This window comes from Cyrtonyx montezumae, unplaced genomic scaffold, assembly GCF_038088225.1.
Source record: "Cyrtonyx montezumae isolate F1298 unplaced genomic scaffold, pur_monq_1.0 scaffold_2, whole genome shotgun sequence".
In the NCBI taxonomy this organism is placed as follows: Eukaryota; Metazoa; Chordata; class Aves; order Galliformes; family Odontophoridae; genus Cyrtonyx; species Cyrtonyx montezumae.
In genome coordinates, this window is record NW_027071936.1 from 9,260,253 (window position 1) to 9,278,119 (window position 17,867).

A 17,867-nucleotide genomic window follows, 5' to 3' on the forward strand; every position below is an offset into this window, starting at 1 on the left:
TAGAAGTGGGCTGATCATTGTTTTCAGTAAGCCTCAGGTCTGACTCGCATGCTGCTTCCACCTGTGAGTCGTATGCTTTTCTCTGTAAGCTAGAAGAAAAGACAGGGCTTGGCAGACTGCATCCTGTACTCTCAGAGTTAAAACCCATCCATCTCCACTTGGGTTAATTTTGAGACATGCTTATGTATCTCTATATTAGAAACCAGAGTTCTTATTCCATCCTAACTCTCTTATGGTGGAAGCTAAGAGAGGAGGAGTTCCGGCCTTATGGGAACCCTAAGGGAAGACCAGCACCTGCTATAAAGATGACTGATCCCAGAAGTACCATTGCCCACAAATGTGGCACTGATCTACCAAATAAATGAACGATCAACTCAAAAGCCCACGCTTAAATATTGTTAACAACTCCGAAGGACTTGAGAAGGCTTAGATAGGATTCATTCACAACAAGTGCTAAAACACTCCCTGGCAGCTACGGTCACGAGCAATCCATGCTCACACCCATTGCTCAGGCTCCTCGTGCTGTTTGCAGGACACCTCACTGATAACAGCTATCTACTGTTGCCCAGTGGCAGGCCGAAGGGGGAATCTGGAGTTGTTACTTACTCATGGATCCTAAAGGGGCTCAAACCATCGCGCTTCACATTTCTCACTGTGGCTGCTCCACGTATTTCACTGCATAAAACAACGCAATGCTGTTGGCTTGAGTACAAATACCTGTGCAGGCTGGCTTCTTCAGAAGAGTCAACTAGAAATGGTTAAAATTGTTAAAGAACTTCCTATATAGTAATATCAGAACAAGGAGAACAAGGAAATCTTTATTAATAGACTTAGTGTAAGAACACATAGAAGTAAACTAACAGATTTCCTTGGTCAGAAATTAAGTTCTTAACAAATGAACAGATTTCTCACTGGTTTTAGCATATGGCTTGCTTCTGCCAGCAGTTTACAACTGACTGACATTAAAGGCAGCTGCCAAGCAGCAGCAGGATTCCAAAAGCTGTAGATGTATTGGTTAGTTTTAACGTACAGTTGAACTTCAGAAGTTTCTCTTATGATATGCAGTTTATTTAAGTTATATTAAAAGAATGCCCAGGTACTCATATCTGTTAAAAAAAAAAAACAAATCTTATCTGTATTAATAAATTTCATGTTAAACAATAATAATTAAATATTTTTAATACTCAGTGTATACTCAGCAAGTATTCTATAAACAAAATCTACACCATTCTGGAACATGAGAGCTATAAAAAGTTTGAAAAACTATTCTGTAGATTTGGTATCTGCATTCAAAAGCAAAATAAGTCACATCAATAAACCACTTGTTCTCTGAGTATTCTATTTTAAACTATCTCTTAAAAATAAATTACTGTAACCAACGTTTCAACAGTGAGCACTCTGTAACAGTATCAGCTAAAATAAATAATTTACATGATAAATTGTCGCTAGCACTAAACAGTCATACAAAAACAATTATTGCATTTAACTCTGCACAGAAAACAAACATCTTTTCTCTCAACAACATGAACTGCAGATGCTGCATCTATACGCCAACCCTCTGAGCTCAAACGTGCAGACAGCTAACTTGGTGCTAGAGCTGCAAAAATAATTATTCACCTCTTTAAAAATACTTAGAGTAAAATCTTTCATCTCCAATTAGTGTTGATGTCTAAGAAGCTTCACATCTTAAGAACCTGCTTGTTAAAGTCAGTTGGCCAACGTGTAGTTTCACTTTCATTCTCAATGTGAAACATCAGCTAACTTGTCACAGATGGTATTTCTTCTTTAAGAAAGGGAATCAAGCTTGGGAAGGCTCAAAGAGGCTAGGGAACTGAGAGAGGTTAAGTAGCAACGAGCCCCATTTTTCCCTTCACATCCCAGGAACCTGCGTGCTGTCAGGCCCATTGCAGTGCCATGTCTGAAGTTACTGCTTAGACCTACAAAAGCTAGCTGCAAACATCTCAGTCCTTTTGTACTCTTCTTTTGCGCACTGCCTTCAGTGGAACACCTCCAGAACCTGCAGTTTCATCAGCTCCTGTCACCTGAAAGAAAAACATAAAAACAGCATTAACATTTATAAGTAATGCACATTTAATTCTTCAAACTTATTTATTCCTCCCTCCCCATAGATCGCGTTATCACTCAGTACAACACTTAAATGATGATTTTTTTTTACCTGCAATATCACCCTAATGATAAACAAAGTGACAAACAGGCTTTTCCTTCTGAATTTAGAAAGAAGGTAATAGTGCATCTAAACTGACACCAGACATTTGTTTTTTCCCCATTTCCTCACTATTTTAAAAGCCACATACTTTAATTCATTTATCAAATTCCTTCAAGTGTATCTTCTGCTAGTTTTAATTTCCACTTCTTAATCTGAAACATGGTAGCTTCTTGTCTTGGAGAGCTACGAACAGAACAGACTGTTCTTAAATCAGATGTCTGTTCTTAATTGAGAAGTGCTCAGCTCTCTGAGGCCGCATTCACAGACAACGTCTTGTTTCTGGCTTTCCTGCATCTCCTAATGATTCAGAAGGCACGGTTCCCAGAAGGTGGCAGCACCAGACTGACGACATGGCAAGCATGCCATCTCCAAATTAGGTCACTAGCTAAGTCGTGTTAGAAACTATGACACCCTGAAAATACCTAGGTAAGAGCGAGACATAACCTCTCCACAGTCCCTTACATGGTATCAATCCAATGTTGAGCCCTCATTACTACTTTCACAAAGGGTTAATGGCTTCATCAGATACAACATTCCTAGGCAATCGTACAAGAACAAGCTTCTTACAAAAAGGAGAACCAAATGAGAAGTAATTAATGAAAAGTTTCAGTTAAAGCAGTGCAAACTCACACAAGGCACAGTTGGAGGAAACTCACCTCATCTTCTGAGACAGATTTAGGTGACTTATCACCTTCTTCTTGACTTCCACCTGCAGCTTCATCATCTTCATTATCAGTACCTCCCCCATCTTTACTCTCATCTTCTGCAGGAGAAATTAGTTTTAGAAATAGATAGAAAAATCTTAGTCTAATTTCTGTTCTAGAGTGACCTGCTTGTTTGCAATAACATATAAGCTAAACAAAGCAGAGCCACCTTCTACCACCTATCTCTCTCTACTCCATACTTCCTGTGAAGGAGACCACACACCCAGCTGTTTTGGTTTCCACTTAGGGCCTCAGAACTTGTAAGCCAGCCCTCCTATGCCTGCATTTTAGGTATCAATATTCAACAGAAGAACTCAAACCCAGTGATCGCACCATGATTTATTAATGTTTGGCTTGGCAAGTCTTTCACTTCAAACTGTGATTTTGAAGTGAGAATTGCTAGAAATTGATTGTCTATTTGAAAACATTTCTATCAAAAGAAGAAACAAGAAATGGCCACTGTATGTGACAGAACAGAAACAAGAGGATATATTATAACCTAACAGTCTACAGTAGATCAGTTAAAAACAGTAATCAAACAGCTATAAATGCTAACTGTTCCAAACATTGCTCTACAGTACCCCTGCCACATGCTGCCCTAGCTTGTAACCACTGCTTCACTGTAAAAAATGAAGATTTTAACAGTTGAGCTTAGCAATGCCCAAATGAAAGCAGGCACCAAAAACCTTTGCCCACAATATACTAATAAACTGAGCCCAGCAATTCAGCACAGTCAGTTGAAGTTGAAGAGTGACAGTATACCTCCTCCGTAGCTACAACGATCTGTCTCAACTACTGTTATCAAAAGGAGAAATACGACCACAAAGACGGAGATCATGATTTAAGAGAAACGTAGACTGAAGACTTGTTTTAAAATGAGGCTGAATGAGAAAAGAATGGCAAAAACATACAAAACCTTTGCTCTTTTATTTGGATTAAGCAATTAGAAATTTCCAGTGATGCAAATCTGGCACCTCCTATAAGTATTATTTTCAGTAAAGGAGGAAAAAAAAAAACACCTTCCATAACTTAACTGACTCAGATTTGCCCCTGAAATACCTTTTCTTGACTTTTTTTTTTTGGTACTTCCTCTGATTTTCTTCTGAAGTGTAAGGATTGCCAGAAGAACAACATACATGACCGAGCAAGACAAGAGCAGATCATCCTTTAGCAGTGCCACAAAAATTCACAAGGAACACAAAGTGTTAAGTCCCAAGACAGTGCCACCTAAGATGCTAGCGATTCACTGGAGCCAAAGAAACCTTCAAGAGTTTCTGAAACCTGCCACTGTGCCACACTCTTAAACTTCCCACAATGAAATGTGACTCTGAAGTCATCCAGTGCTTCACAGCACCAGTTAGCTTTGACTAAACCAGTTAGCTTTGAAAACCAGTTAGCTTTGACTCCAGAAAACAAAGAAGCAGATAAAGACTATAAAGGAATTGCAGAAGTGATCAAGATCCAAAGGAAAAAATTAGTAGAGAATATTAGTTACTACAAGATACCACGTTGAGAAATCTCACATGCATACCTGGCATCTACCAACTTAAGAAAAAGAGAGCATTTACAAAGTCCTAGCCCAAAACTATTTCCCTTCCCTGTTACCCAAAAGAGGAGCCTCCCTTCCCATCTTATTTGTATTCTCTACACATATACATATATTCTCTTCTTTCTGTAGCAAAAAGAATCACATGAAAACAAAAGACAACCTGTGATTTCAGATACATGCCAGTGGATTTCAGGCAGAAGATAGTTGGGAAGAGAGGGAAGATTTCAACCTCCAAGTGCAATAGGTAGCAGGAGAACTAAGGGAAGCTATGCAAATCTTTTTGAAGAAAGAAAAACTCAGTCAGGTGAGAGCAAAGTATATTTTTTCAATCTTTGAAGCCTGGAAGGTATTTGAAAAGCTTAGAAGAGTCATACAAAAGCTAGCTACATTGATTTTGCACTCTGTTTAATTTAGTAACCAGAAGTAAAGGTATAAAATGGAGCCTAATTTTGAAATACCACGAACAGCAGGTAAAGAAAAAACGTAAGGCAGATGAATTAAGTCTGGTGTAGTAAAGCATTATGCCCAAGTACTCAATTCTCTATGCACAGGAATACTGATGCAAAGCTAAATGTTAACTCATACAGACAAAAGCCATCAGGTCTTGTGGCCTCTGGCGCAAAGATAGACAAAAATGACAAAGTTCTGGTCAGCAGTACAAGAAATAGTCACTGTTAAAAAAACCAAAACAGCATTAATGTCTCCTTAGTTCCTAACTTTTAATGCCAGCTGTTTGCAACTTGCTTTGCTCTATGCAGGCAGCAAAATAAGAGACAGAATCTTGCAGCATGAGGCTAAGGACTTTCCTCATGTGAGTCAAGATAATGTGCTGTAAGTTACACGATTCCCTTCTCACTTGAAACTACACGCTGAGGGAAATGCTACCACAGCATCAAAACCATAGCTGCATAGTTCCACTTCTGTTTCTGTTTCATCAAGAACCAAGATGCTAACGTTAATCCTCCAATACCAAAGTGCATCTTAACCTACTGATCATGTTTCTCCTTCGGAACAACAGAACAGACCTCTGCAGGCTGGCACTGCATCGCTACAAAGCCCTATCAAACAAACAGCACGTTTCAGTGTTTCAAACCCACCACGTTTTCAGACTTCAACAAGAGTTACTAAAACCAGTGGGTTTTAACAGTTCAGGGTACGATGCTCCCACAGAGGGATAAGCAAAGGATTATGTTAAAGACTTAAAGCTATTCCAGACATGTTTTCAAGGCAACGTGATTGTAACCACTGGAGGTACAGATACCTAAACCACCCAAGAAGTGCTCAACATGAGCTATTTAGGAGGCAGAAAACATTTGTGAACAAGGATGCACAAGACTTAGAAAAACTTACTAAAAGAAATACTGAAGAGAACCCTATGTTTCCCTTGTACTTACTAATACAATAATACTATGGCATGCCAAATTGCTAAAAAGATGAAGGCTCAGAGCAAGGCAGATTTTGCATACTCTGAGATAACTGATCGCTATTACTGCAATGAATCCATGACTTAGTTCTTTCTGTGCTTTGACATGTATCCAGCTGTGAAGTGACTTACTCATCTTACCATCTTCACCAATATCTTCGCTTTCTTTTTCTTCTTCTAAGTCTATTTCATCATCTTCTAACTCTCCTCTTCCTTGTTTTAGTCCTCTCTTTGTAACTGGCATAGATATATCAGGGTTTTTTAAGTCAATATCTTCATCTGTTTTCTAAAACAAATTAGAAATCAATTTATTCAACCTCAGATTAAGAATTAAACTTAACAGTCACTAGGAGCTAACTAATATCAATGGCACAGTAAGAGAGCAAACTGTTGCACAAATAGCAGGGGTTTTAAATCAAGTACTGGGAGTAACAGAAGGAGAAAAATGCATTAGAATTTTATCTAACCTTTGCTGGCCAGCAGAACAACACGCCTAGACCAACAGGCAGAGCTAAAGTCAAAATATAAAGAACCCAGAGCCATGGATGGTCTTCTGCAGCAGTCACCAGTTGACTAAACATTCCAGGCTACATTAAAAAAAAAATAATTGCGTTTATATTCCTCCCAACAGTTGGGTAAGCTTATGAAATATATAAAATAAAGCTTCACGCTGCCCAAAGAAAACCCTTCAAGTTTGAGCAACCTCATGCTTTCCACTCTCCCCAGCTATTTTACTCTTTCCTTATGCTGGGTTAACTCAACCAATAGCTCCCACAGCATCATGAGCCTCCGAGAAGCAGCCAGCCACCTGAAAAGCAACATCTTGCTCCATCAGTACTAACACACCACCTCCTCCAACAGCCAATTAATCAGGCAGTCAGCTGTGCTCCAGGCCAGTTCTGATTCACCAAGTAGCAGGAGGTAAATTTGTATGGCCCTAAGGAAGCCAAGCAGCCATACTGTACATTCTTTGTAGGCCCATTCCAACTGAACTACTCTCTCCAAACTGCAGCCAGTAAAGGCAGCCACTAGAGGGGCCCACGTTCCCATGTATTAGGACAAATTCATGCAACGACAGGGAAGGTACCTAGAAAAACTGGTGACTGGCCAACTGCAGCAAGCATAACGTGGATGTACACATGGAGACAACAGAACAGATGCAGCTCTATAAACACACGCAGCACTGTCAGAGTTGCACAATGTAGATCCAAGTAGCCAGAGACTAAGATTTAATAAAAATTAATAGATACCTCATTAGCACTTGCTACTAATTTCTTCAAGCCCCAGCCATCTGCTGCCCAGCGATCAGCTACTTCTCTTTCTGAGCATATTATGAAGTTATCAAAGTAGATATCAGATGTCATAGACCAGAGTTCTACACCAATAGCACTGATGGGTGTCATCTCAAATGGGTGAAGATCTTCAAAATAGTCTGGGTTAGGTATTTTCCTAGGGCTCCAGATTCCCTTTTATGGGGAAAAAGAAAAGCAAACATGTAATCACAATTTCATACCTTAGAAATAAAAACACAAACACAGTAAAACACATTTTAAGGTAATTAAGACTTCTTGACTATTTCAAATTCACGATTTAAAGAGCAAAAGAGGCAGCATCTGAACTGCAGGAGAACAGAACTGGAAATAGCCAATAGAATCTTGGCTGATAGGTCTCATGTTTCTGGCTTAGGGCAGATACTTCTCTTAAACCCAAACCTTTTTCTCCATATTGGGTTATAGCAGTAAGTGACCGTACCACATTATGACAGCCCAGATAAATACACTAATTTCACTTGTCTGCTCGGTTGAGCTCTGCACCTCTTAAATAGTAACCTACAATATTGCTAGTACCTGATAATTAGGATTAACTATCATAGGTGCTTTCCATTTTCCTTTATACTTGGGGTTGTTCTTCATGGGACGCACCCACAGACCACAACCAGGTGCGGTCACACACTTGGGATTAGGGACCTGAGGGGCTTCCCACTCACCATCCATTTCTTCATCCCTACAGAAAGAAAGGGACAAAGAACCATTTTCACATTGGTCTGATCTGAACGCTGACAATTCAGACTAACTGAATATGTTAAAGACAATTAAATTTAACCCAAATCTCACTAACTCACAATTCACCAGAGAACAAGTGGATTTATCTACGAAACGCATTAACAGACTCACATATATTTAAGTTCTTACCAGTCCTTTGGCTTTTTTGCACTAGGGTCTGGAACATACTGTGGTTCATTATCAAGCCATCCTTCAGGCTTAACAGCATCAAGATCTTCTATTTTGGAAGGCTCGTCTTCATCCCTTCAATTACAGACTAATGTTAGAAAATACATCAGCTTGACTCTGAACCAATACTCTGGCCTTTTTGTACAGTCATATGACTGCAGCTGATATGGAAGGGATAATATCAAGGGTACAACAGAGTCAGGTGCACTTAAAATGAGAATGAGGCACCTACTTACCCATTTATAAATATTTCAACTATATTTACATTGTTTCAAGGCACTAGTTAGCCCAGAAATTGCTGCCATCAACTGGTAGGTGTCTATCAGGTCTCCCCATATAATATTCCCCAAGTTGCTACATGAAAACTACTTCAGGAAGAAGGAAGTACACAGATAACACCTGATCTAGTGGGTAGCAACCCTGCTCATAGTAGGGGGATGGGACTAGGTGGTCTTTGAAGATCTCTTCCAACCCAAGCCAGTCTATAGTTCCACAAAGTGGAAAAAAAAACCCCAACTCTTCCTAATCCTTCAAGTGCAGTGACCTTAGTTACTGCTTGCAACAATGGAGAATACAAATCAGCATAAAGTCAAGTTTTTACTTCTTTCCTTAGAATGTGACCAAACCCTTGCATATCCTCCTCAAGTACATTTTGTTCCCAAGCATTAGTACTTGTAAAACATATTCCAACTGTTGAGAGCAAGAAAAAAACGCAACAAAAAGCCAGGTAAATATCTGAAAACAGTAACCTGCATGCAAAACGTTTTCTACAGATCAAGATTTCCCCTTACCAGTCATCTGGTTTGACAGCGTTGGGATCAGGTATTTTTTGTCTCTCATCCCAATCGTCAGGCTTCCTATCAGTAGGATCATCCACTTCTTTGGGAGGGTTTACTGGAGGAACCATATCCTCAAGAAGACTTCCTTTACTGATGACTGATTGGTCAATCAGCATTTCAAACGTATCATCTGGTTTCAGCACTAAATTGAAGACATTTGTATTATAGAAATAAGGAAATATTCACTTTACAAATTAATTTACCTCCAACCAAAGTCATATATATATGATGTGCTTAGACTCAGCCAACTAACAGCCAACAGAACCTCACTAGCAGAACAGGAAACATTTAATGCCCATTCAACACAGCCAAAATTACTCATTTGAAGTAAATACTATTCTAGTTTTATGAAGATATGTGATAAAAAAACCTAAGTAATACTGTTACACCAACAGTTTGTAATACTTAAGTAACATCTTACAGACTAGGTTTCATAATTTTATTAAAACAAAAACAAATGCAAAAATATAGCCTCCCCATTCCACTTGATTCCAATTGATATTTCAACTTACATGTTCTGTCACAAAATCATTAGAAGTCACAAACCTGTACAGAGGTCTCACTGACCAATTACTGCAGCACAAATGCCATTTGAGCTGAAGTACCTCTAACAAACAGTCCAAATACAGGAATCCATCTACACTCCTTTGTCACAAGAACACGAGTTTGGGAAGGATTTTTGTCATGCAAAATAAAACCAGCCCAAATGCATTTCTCTTCAGTGAAAGCAGTAACATATCTGATCACACACAGCTCTGCAGATGCTGATAGCTCAGCACATGGAGGAGAGCTCACTGATCTACTGTAAACTCTGATGCCTTCCTATAAAATTGGACTTTTACAAAAGTATATTTTTATCATAGCACGTACTGAAAGCATTAAATCTGCTCTCCAGGTTAAAAGCTGACCACAGCTGGAATGTTTTTTCCTGTAATTGAGCATATTTGCACTATTTGTATGTTGCAGTTGAGCTCAGTCATTAAATAACATCTTAGGCCAACTCATTAAGCAACCAACCCTGGAATTAGCATCTACAAACAACAAGAGTGTAACATGAAGCTTCAGCAGAAAGAAACTAGTTTTTTTTTTCCCCTCTTTTTCCTAATTCAAACTTGTAAGAATGAAACAATACCAAGAGTGTATAGATGTGTCTTCTTGTCCAAATAGAATTTTTTTAGGTCCACATCAGGACGTTTTGCGTGTTTTTCATCATATTCTCCAGTTTTAGGATTCTTATGTCTGATGATAAAATGTAGTTTGTAATCTTCCCCACACTTATCTGGTCCAAACATAATAGTATAAGGCGTTTTGTCATAAAAAAATTCCTGTAAGAGTGAAAAAGATAAGCACGTTTTATCAGGTCTTTCGGAGTATTACTTTCCTCAGATATTGTGGCATATATACAGCACAGCTCATCTTTCTCTAAGAGGTGTCTGATGCAGCATCAGTTCTAACACTAAGAACTGGCAGGGTAAACAGATCCTATGAGTTGCTGCAACAGCCTCACCACAGAGATGGCTTCAGCCTCTTCAGACAAAAAGAAAGGGCTTACTAAGTCCTTACAAGGTATCGTTATCCAACATTTCACCACTACTCCCTTGCTCCAGAGTAAGTAATAATAAGCAACTCCTAAAATACCAGATTGTTTTCTTCCAAGTAAGTCACATTAAGGTGTTCTGAAATGTCAGCGCTTGTTTTTTAAATTATTTATATGACTTTTCTACTTAGGATACACAATACCAAGCTATGGTTTTAAGCAACTGCTTGATTTCTGGAAGTTTTCTTCTTTCATAGGTCTGTTTTTATTTATTTCTTATTTTTAAGTATACTCATTCCTCAAATGAACAATTGAGAGCAAAGGTAAAGGGACATACCAGATCCAAGTCATCCGTACTGGAGAGAAGTTTAATATACGCACCACCACAGTCAATGCCTCCTTGAAAATTCACTTCATATCTAGGCAGAATTAAGATAAATATAGATACAAATAAACTTAATACATGTAGTTGCAATTAGAAACATTAAAATCACCTATGAGTCACTTGATTTTTTTTTTTATTAGGCGCTACTGTCAAAACGTTTTGACGCACCTAGAAGGTTTTTAGTTGCCACACAAACCAACACATTAGCAACATCAGCCAAAATAGCCACAGTAGCAATTGCTACAGATGGTAACACCAGTAAGATATGTTTCTAGCTTGTGTCATCCTGCAGGTTGGTGGCCCTGCCTGTGGCCACGCTCCACCCCTTCCGGTGGCACAGGTGAACTGCCTTCACCTGTGCTCCCACAGCTGACTCAGTGCTCACCTCAGGTGATCAATCACTGGTTCAGGCCGTGATTCAATAGTTCCCATACAGCAGTGTACTCAAATCATGAGTTACATCTGTTAAACCTCAGACTGAACATCAATTAGTTTTGAGTATTTTATAAAATATTAACTTACGTCCAAAATATTTCAAGAGCTGCAATATAACTTCTTACATTCACACTACAATCTTACTTATTATCATTCACACTTACAGTTCTGGTAGCTCTGGGTATGTCAGTCCATGCTACATGGAAGGATTTACATGACTTTATCAACTCAAAGACTTGAAGCACGGTAAATATCAAGTACAAAATCTGAGGAAATACCTACTGAATAATCAAAGGCTTTTTATCAAAAATAAAAGCCTTTGTTAGCATAGCTGATATTGCGTGATGCTTTGCAGCTGATTTTAACACTAATCCTTTGTCTCCAGGTACCATGTTTTCTTTCAGCTCTTCTACTTCCCATCTTCCTAAAAGAAACAAACACACATACACACTAACTATGCAATCTTTGGGAAAACAAAAGAAGTATGCTGACGAGAGACATTATAGCCCTGTGGCAAAGAGAAGTAAAGAGCTCACAGCCCATAGAGGCTGTGATCACTAATTGCCAAGTAGGGAAGAAGTCTTGACATTTGACATCAAAGTTAGAAGTTGAGAAACAATCATCCAATAGAGCACTAATAGATAATTCTCCTCTGATACAAGCAACAACACAAGATCACTTCCCCAAGCTTTAACTGCTCTGCAGCACTAAAATACAAAAAGAATGTTCATGGCACACAGATATGATGCTCACACCTAATTCACAGTAAAGACAACAAAATGAAAACATCCCCAGGTCAAAAGCTCTAAGATCCATCTAGCCTCACATTTTGGCTCAGACAAGGAGAGAAGAAAGCTTGAGGAAAAAGACTGAAAGGAACATGGCAAGAAGTTAATCAACAAGAAACGACAAGCTTCTGCATTCAGTTAGGTTTCCAAAGGTAAGCACAGTGGAATGGAGGGACAGCACAAGTAGAGTTATTTCTCAAAAAGCAACAGAGCATCAGAAACCATGCAGTGAAAGGAAACTTATTACACTCACCATCATATTTAGCAATGTTGTCATCTGTGTCCTCTTTCTTGGCTTTAGACAATACCCACCTAAAACAGGAAGTGCACAAGTCACTACCTATGCAAAGTAGTTCTTAACAAGCACAGGATAAACAGATGGAGCTTCTACCACATGAACCTATGACAGTGATTTTGACAGTCAGCATAATGAAACTTTGTGTCTTTCAAAGATCTTCTTGAACGTCTACAAGCTGAGGCAGGCATAATTTATGACTATGACCTGGGCATATAGTGTCAAAAACAAAGTGTGAATAGTAATGCCCAAGTAAAGCATAGAATCACACAGTGACTTTCAAGGCCCAGTCTCCAAAGAGCTACTCTATTCAGATGCAATTTCATTCATTTATCCTCTATTTGGAGGAAAGAAAGGCAACATACCGATTGCTTTTTCCAGGTCTTAGTTTCATACAATCTGACAGCACAAAAATCGCAGTAGTTTAACTGCTCCTAGCAAGGAATTAAATCCAGCTGTAGCCTTCAGCATCATACAGCACGTTATTTTTATGTTAATTATGTACAGCTCAAGCAAAAAGCCAGAACACTGTATCCGAAAACTTCAAACATTACAGTTAGTGGGAAAGCAATGCTCCCATGGATCGAAACTAAGGACTGACAAAAGCAGCATCACAGCAATAGGTTTTTGCACTTAGTAATTGAGCTACACCAATAACACGTTTTGATTTGCCTTTAAAAAAAACCAAATACTTCTTTCCTTCCCCACATTTTCAAAGCTTTCATCGTTAAACAACGTACTCTAACAGCTGATGAAACCAGCTCTATTAAAGACATTTCTACTGAGATATTTCTTGCAGGAAGACAAATAGAAAGTAAGTCCTGCCACTTAAAGTTAAATAGCTGAAATTACAAGTTTAGAACGTTAAGATGCAGCTTACCCAGTCAGTACTCCATCAAAGGTTTCTGCAAAATATACATCTCCAGTTGGCTTTGGAGTCCGGTACACAACCTAAAAGACATTTACAGATGCACGCTCTAACATAACTACAAGTCTTACCAACTGAAAGAGACCACCATACGCTATTACACTTACCAATGCTTATAAATATCTAAAGCACAGGAGACAAGTGGATGGAGCAAGTTAACATACATCTGTGCACTGACCTGTCTGTTAGTTATAGCTACGTAACTTAAAACTACACAGCATTAATTAACATCTAGAACCTTACCCCTAAGGAAGACTCTTCTTTGTCAACATCAGCTTGTTGAGACTCTTTGTCAAAATCCTCTGCTTCGACATCTGCACCGTGAACTTCTCCATCTTCAATTTCTGCAGTCACTGAGCTAATAATCAGGAGACTCAGGCACAGCCAGTCCCACTGGGAATGCATTCTGGTCACCTGAAGAATTGAAAGGTTTAAACTGTAAGCGTTGTTGCGGGGATATTATCACCACTATCTCAATTTTATACCAAGAACTTATCTACAAGAGAAATAACTTTAAAATACTAAGAAATGAAGAACACGAAGTACACACAACCTTCCATTCTTTTGGCCACCACGGCTCACACTAAATATCCTGTCACTGAAACACTTTCTGTGCCTCAAAGAGCAGTCAGCTTGTAAGTCAGAACGCAGCTCTTCAACAACTTCTAGTTATCACTAGAAACAGTAAGTGTTACAGTGATTTGAGATACTGATTTATTCTGTAAATTTAAGTCCCCTTCTTTCTCCCTTGCTTTATCAGATACGCAAAGCAGTGCAAACATTAGGAGTGTAATAATTGTGTAACATTCAATTCATAACCCTCCGAGTTCTATCAAACAATACACATAGAGATCAGTAACAGGGTAAAATAAACAAAACACCCACGTCCCAACGTGACTGTCTAGAAAGAAAATTTATTCTTTTTCCCCTTGCTCCTGCTAAGATCTGCTCACTTAATATTGCCTGGAGTGATTAATTAATATATAATGATTGATGGAAATCTTCACACCTGTAAGGGTAAGCTGCTTTTGCACTCGGTCACTCTCTACCACGGGAACGTGGGTAACTACAGCACGCCTGTGAACCAGAAGAGACCTCGGAGCCAGCAGCAGTGCTGTAAGGCAAGCCCTTGGGAAAGGCAACCGCCCTGCAACACCAGCACAACGTAACACCTCAAGCAACGAGCCGCTGCCCGTGGAACACATACAGGGCAGCAGAGCAACGGGAAGAAACAGCAAGAAGAAAAGCCCCACGTACAAGAACGCGTCCCCCAAGGAGGGCAGGCTAGAGGGACCCTTCCCACCTCAACTACCTGATGCCTGCAGGCCAAGTCAACCAGCTAGAACCTCCATATCGGCTTTCGCGTAGCTACCCCACACGTGTCACCAAACTAACGGCTTCCTTACGATTCCCCTCGACGCAGCGCTAGCGCAGAAGCTCCCGGGGCCGCGCTCCTCCCCGGAACGGCGGCGCAGCGGCCCCGCCCGCCTCCCCCTCATGGCCGCCGCCGCTCCCCCCGCCCCACTTATAAAGCAGGCGACGCGCGGCAAGCCGGCCTCATTGCCGGTGGGAGGCGGCCGCCCCGCGCTCCCCATCCCCGCGGCGGGCAGATTACCGGCGGCCGAATCCGCGGAGCGCCCCGCCGCCGCTACCGCAGCCCCCACCAGCCGCGCAGGCGCCGGGTGCTGAGGAGCAGGTGCTCCCGCCGCTCCGCCCCGGCCAATCGCGGCCCGCCCTGCCCGAACCGCGAGCGAATCACGACACGCGGAGGGGGTGGGGCGTGCAGGTGGATCAGCCAATCGGCGCTCGGCCCGCGCCGGGCTCCCCGCTGCCCCCGCGCTTCGACGCCGCGACGGCAATCGGCGCACGGGCGGGGCGGGGGCGTGATTGACACAGGCGTGTATACAGGCTGCAAGGAGCTGTGCTCCAGAGCAGTGAACTGGGGGTAATGATGGATGAAAAAAACACGAGCCGGCAGTGTGCTCTTGCAGCTCGAAAAGCAAATGGGAGCCAGTACAAGAAAGACCGAGAGCAGTTGGTCCGGAGGAGAGCCACGAAGATAATTAGGGGACTGGAGCGCCTCCCCGACGAAGACAGGCTGAGGGAGCTGGGCTTGTTCAGCCTGAAGAAGGCTGCGGGGTGACCTCGTTGCAGCCTTCCAGTACCTAAAGGGAGCCTATAAACAGGAGTGAAGTCAACTCTTTGAAAGGGTGGAGAACAGCAGGAGAAGTGGAAATGGTTTTAAGTTAAGGAAGGGAATATTTAGGTTAGATGTCAGGGGGAAGTTCTTTACGATGAGAGTGCTGAGCTGCTGGAACGGGCTGCCCAGAGAGGTTTTGTGTATACCCCATCCCTAGAGGTGTTCGAGGCCAGATTGGCTGGGGCCTTGAGCAGCCTGGTCTAATATTAAATGGGGAGGTTGGTAGCCCAGGGTTGGAGATTCATGATCTTTGTGGTCCTTTTCAACCCAATCCATTCTGTGATTCTATGATGGGAGGCTGGCGTCATGTCATGCCTGCTGCTTCCTCTGTGTTAAATGCTGTGCTCCATTTCAGCAACAGCAAAGCAGAGGGACCATATTGATTCCATTTGGTGCTCACTCAGCTGTGGCATTGCTGCCCTAGCCGCTGTTCTCGCTCAGCTCACGTTGAACTCTTCCATTCTGGCAGCAGTACTGGTTAAACCAAGTTAAATCACTCAGAACTGCTGGCAGTTAACACGAGAGCATGTAAAATGAAGCGTATGTGGAAACGCTTGCATTTGTTTTTGTGATATTCTGCCTTTTGAGGTTGCTGTGAACTAGCACAGAAGCTTCAAACTTAATTTGACTGCGTTTGTATTCTATGTTATGAAAACTTAAGAGTGTCGTGGGTTATTTCAGTAACAAGCTCCAAAGATGAATGCAAACATCACAACTGAAACACAGTGTATATGTATCACATAGGAAAGCCACGTAATTTTTCCTCTTCTGAAGGAGTTGCTAATGTTGATCCGAAAGCTCTGTGAAACCTTAATTCAAATCCTTCATTAATGTACTTTTTGAAAATGGCACCGTGCTCCTACACATACTTCAACCTAGAGGCACCTCCAGCTAAAAACAAACTACAAGGAACGTTCTCGTGCAATCCACCACAAATAAAGACAGATGAAAAGCATCCTTGCAGATTGAAGTACACATACATCCCTTTAGAAACAACTGGAGATTTCAAGAATTCTGCTTATCTCATCTGGATAAGTAGTATTTGTGCAAGAAACAGTAAAATCGGAAGATGGGGATCTTAGTTTGCAGAACAGATCAAAGAACCAACAGATATGTAGCTTAGAGTCATAGAAAAAGTGAATTTTGAGGAGAATTATCTACCCTTGTGCACAGCACGCTATCTAAACGACCCTCAATTCAAGGATCAGAAGGCAAACTGCTAATGTTCTGCAACTGCTGCTTGCTCTAGAGCTCATTGAGTCCAACCCTCCCGCCAAAGCAGCTTCCTAGCCCAGGTTGCACAGGTAGGTGTCCAGGTGGGTCTTGAATGTCTCGAGAGGAGACTCCACAAAAGAGAATGGAAGAATGGGGACTAAGCAGACTTTTACTTAACAGTGCATCTCGCTCAACTCTTTTGGCTGTCAGTGTTTATGGATAGTAAAGTTTGCCTCTGTGTATCTTTAAGCACTTCAGATTACTGCATTAATTCTTAACCTGCATTAAATTCTTAACCTAGTGAAGGCTGCAATACCCGGTCCGAGAAATACATACATACACATACATGTGTTTGGCACCACAACATATATTTCAAAGAATACTGTAAATTTCCAAACTATCTTTAGTCCCTCAGGTGGTAAAAAAGTGATACAGGCGGTCTGCACATGTAGACAGATGTCCAAGATGCCCTTTCCAAAAACACCTCAAATGAGAATATTGCAGTTTGCCATTTATTTTCATATTTGTGGGGAGCTTTTACAACACAGAAGTTTCGGGACATACTGATCATCAAATGGCAGGATACAAAATTTTATTTAAATAGATATTTTTTCTACAAAAATATAGTTACACGTCTTATACCAATTATTTCCTGTAGTTAATTCAATGCACAACTCAATGAAAAGTGTTACTATCCTCCAAACCACACCTGTTTGATTTTCAAGGCATGGAAATGCTAGCTTATAAGCAATTTCTATTGAAAAATAAAATTAAATTAAACGTACCTTATGCTACATTGAGGCTGAAACGTGGTAAGTCTGAGACCCACTTTCATATTAGGCAGCTTTCCCTTTCTCTGGTGGACTGTTCTAAATACTTGCATGAAATACTGACAATCTTTCCTTCAGTTCTATTTTCCCTTCAAAACTGGCTGCTGTTCGTAGTGCAGTTGCAACCCATGTCCTTGACATTTTCCTCAAATGTCCATATATTTAGTTCTAATGAACTAGCATTACGCTGTCCTGCATTGTCCCTGAGGTTGCCTGTAATGCCTTGTCAATTGCTTACAGGAATACATAAAGTTGTCCAGCTGATTGGAATATTTATACAG

At 40.8% G+C, this 17,867-nt stretch overlaps 1 protein-coding gene across 2 annotated transcripts; it reads right to left on the minus strand.

The window, feature by feature from the left end:
- Positions 1-1,130: 1,130 nt before the first annotated feature.
- On the minus strand, positions 1,131-14,368 carry CLGN (calmegin). 2 transcript variants are annotated; one of them, XM_065736325.1, is made up of 15 exons: positions 14,351-14,368; positions 13,585-13,755; positions 13,294-13,364; positions 12,372-12,430; positions 11,613-11,754; positions 10,848-10,929; positions 10,106-10,298; positions 8,926-9,115; positions 8,096-8,209; positions 7,751-7,907; positions 7,154-7,369; positions 6,371-6,490; positions 6,045-6,189; positions 2,884-2,990; positions 1,131-2,042 (listed from the first exon to the last, which is right to left on the minus strand). In XM_065736325.1, the coding sequence occupies exons 2-15, from the start codon at positions 13,744-13,746 to the stop codon at positions 1,962-1,964; spliced, it is 1,839 nt and encodes a 612-aa protein (XP_065592397.1). In that variant the 5' UTR covers positions 13,747-13,755; positions 14,351-14,368; the 3' UTR covers positions 1,131-1,961. The 2 variants fall into 2 exon arrangements, with proteins under 2 accessions (XP_065592397.1, XP_065592398.1); XM_065736326.1 differs by lacking the exons at positions 13,294-13,364; positions 13,585-13,755; positions 14,351-14,368 and having other exon boundaries at positions 6,036-6,189; positions 11,613-11,750; positions 12,372-12,413.
- Between the last annotated feature and the right edge of the window lie 3,499 nt (positions 14,369-17,867).